Source organism: Histoplasma capsulatum, genomic scaffold, assembly GCF_000149585.1.
Source record: "Histoplasma capsulatum NAm1 scaffold_5 genomic scaffold, whole genome shotgun sequence".
Classification (NCBI taxonomy): Eukaryota; Fungi; Ascomycota; class Eurotiomycetes; order Onygenales; family Ajellomycetaceae; genus Histoplasma; species Histoplasma mississippiense.
The window spans coordinates 1773461-1775997 of NW_001813978.1; the positions used below are offsets into that span (position 1 = coordinate 1773461).

Sequence of the window (2537 nt, forward strand, 5' to 3'; positions counted from 1 at the left end):
GAGAAAATAGATATGAAACTAAACGAACTTAGAGATCTCAGATATCGCATACGGGTATCCCATTGCATGCTCGAGGAAATGGCTCTGGGGTTCCGTTACTGATGTTGGAGATATGAAGAAAGTTGGTTGACACAGGCTACCTGGATAAGGCAGCTAAAAGCGCGAGAAGTAAATACCAGGAAACACCAAATTGAACAGCAAACGCTGAAATTTAATATATTCTCATAATGTAACTACTATACATAACTTACATATTTATCTATTACACACTCCCAATCCTAAAAATGCAAGAATTAAATTAAAAAAAACGCCGGAAACCAAATAATAACCAGATTGAGAAACAGCGGAATACGCCCATATATTCGCTCAAATATATTACCAACTCGCCTTCCTGACACCTGGAAGTTTTCCAGCAAGGGCTTGCATACGGAATTGGAACTGTGCAAAGTGAATCGTCCGTCAGCACATGGCAGCCAAGACAGAAGTGCAAACATGAATTTGGAAATATTGAGCACTCACCCTTCCCAGTCTGAAATCTCTGAAAACACCCCTCGCTATGCCTCCGGCCGTACATCTGTTCTTGATCTGTGTGGGATTGGTGTAACAGTGCATTTGGGAGAGCTTGAGTTGGGCTTGGGCGCGGACACGCATGGGGAGAGAGGTGTTGCGGACGAGGTAGCGGAGAGCTTGTCTAGAGAGTGTTGGTAGAGGTTAGCAAGTTGAGTTCGCCTTTCATAATATACATTGCTTTGGATATTACAGTGATAAAGGAATTGTAGATCGTAGGGCGATCGGGTATTTCATTACCTTTCAGGTTCAAATTGTTTGAAGACTTGTCGCTTTGTGTGATCCCTGATGATGCGCGGGTTGATGAACCCGGCAATGTCCAGCTTTTTGGCGCGAAACTGAGACATATTAGTTCGCAGGGAAAAGCTCCCGCTGTTTCCTTGTCTTGAGAGTTGCGAAGAGTGATGGCTGTGGTGGAGGATGGGTTTGATATATCAGTTCATCGGCGAAATCTGGATGTGGACCAAATCGGGTTATTGTGGCGGACGTAAAGCTTGCGAAAACAGAATTTTCTGCCACCCCCTGAAAAATAGTAGAACAACACCGCAAAAATAATCAAAATATCCACATATCTCTAGAATCATTCAAATATCATTCAATTCATTCAAATACACACCTTTATCATCAAATACGCATCTTTATCATCAAATCTGCCAATATGCCCCGCAACACCCACCGTTCTACTGCCTCGCAAGCTCGTAAAAGGACTCCAACTACCCTGCGCCTTCGTCTGTCCAAACCGCCTGTTCCGGATGTTCTGGATAATGACGAGAATCCAACTGATGATGAGAAGGAGGATAAGGAGGAGGAGGAGGAGGAGGAGGAGGAGGAGGGAGATCGGTTCAGAAGATCCTCGATTTCTGTGAACACCTACCCCTGAGCCTGAGATCTCATTCAGGCTGTATGAACGGGTGATTATCAATGGGATAAAGGAGCCTATAAAGATCAAGTTATGGAATGTCACAACAAATGATATGACTGTCAGCTTCTATCGTATCCAATATCTCTCTCAACTCCTTCTTCATCTAATATTGTGTCTCCAAGTGAGATAATCAATGTGATGGTGATGAAATATATGATGGAAGGAATGGGAGGCATGGGAGGACTGAATTCAAACTTGTCATCGAATTCAAACTTGCCATCAAATTCAAACTTGCCATCGAATCCGAACCTGCCATCGAATCCGAACCTGCCATCGAATCCGAACCTGCCATTGAATCCGAACCTGCCATCGAATCCGAACCTGCCTCCTATTCGAAGTAGTCCAATCCCTCAGTTTGGTGAACACGCGGATCTGTTTATTGATGAGTTCTTCAACTGGTTGATGACAGAGAGACCTCGAAGAGCAGAAGCTCTTTTAACTGCAAAGAGCATTATTCAGAATGAAGGATTTGAACTGGATCATATACGGACAATGACAAATGAGCAGGTGGTTCAGTTGAATATTGGAATGGGTATATTCTCGATAATAAGAAATGGGTTAAAGAGTCCTATCTGGCAGTCACAGTTGAAGGAGATTAAATTGTCTTTATCTGCTGTTTGTAATGATGACAGCAGACCTCATACTGCTTCTGCTTCTGAATTTGAAACTTAGATATTATATATCATCATAATTGAATTGCAATCTGAATCTTTTTAAATTTTACAATACTATCCTATATGAGCAGATCTGAAATATCCTCTTGCATCTTCTTCTCCCATGAAATTCTCAACTGCATGATGCAAGAAGGCTTCAAAATCCCCATCAAACTGATTCTCTAACTGACATCTGTATCTTCTAATCCATTCTTTCAACGCGTGAAATGACTCCTCTATAGGATTATAATCAGGAGAATATGGAGGTAAGAATAAAAGTCCAATGCCAGCTTCTCTGCAGAGATCTCGCAGTGCTTGTGAACGATGAGAAGAGCAATTATCCATCACTAAGTAGTGATAACCTCGTTGGCATTTGGGCAGTATCCCGGACACGT

At 42.4% G+C, this 2537-nt stretch overlaps 2 protein-coding genes across 2 annotated transcripts; one reads left to right on the forward strand and one right to left on the reverse strand.

The window, feature by feature from the left end:
• Positions 1-375: 375 nt before the first annotated feature.
• Positions 376-914, reverse strand: HCAG_05379 (mitochondrial 37S ribosomal protein MRP2; the record flags this gene model as incomplete). Its single annotated transcript, XM_001539862.1, has 3 exons — positions 376-438; positions 520-691; positions 808-914. The coding sequence occupies 3 exons, from the start codon at positions 912-914 to the stop codon at positions 376-378; spliced, it is 342 nt and encodes a 113-aa protein (XP_001539912.1).
• Positions 915-1225: 311 nt separating this feature from the next.
• Positions 1226-1830, forward strand: HCAG_05380 (predicted protein; the record flags this gene model as incomplete). Its single annotated transcript, XM_001539863.1, has 2 exons — positions 1226-1407; positions 1653-1830. 2 exons carry the CDS (start codon positions 1226-1228, stop codon positions 1828-1830), a joined length of 360 nt encoding a protein of 119 aa, XP_001539913.1.
• Positions 1831-2537: the final 707 nt, after the last annotated feature.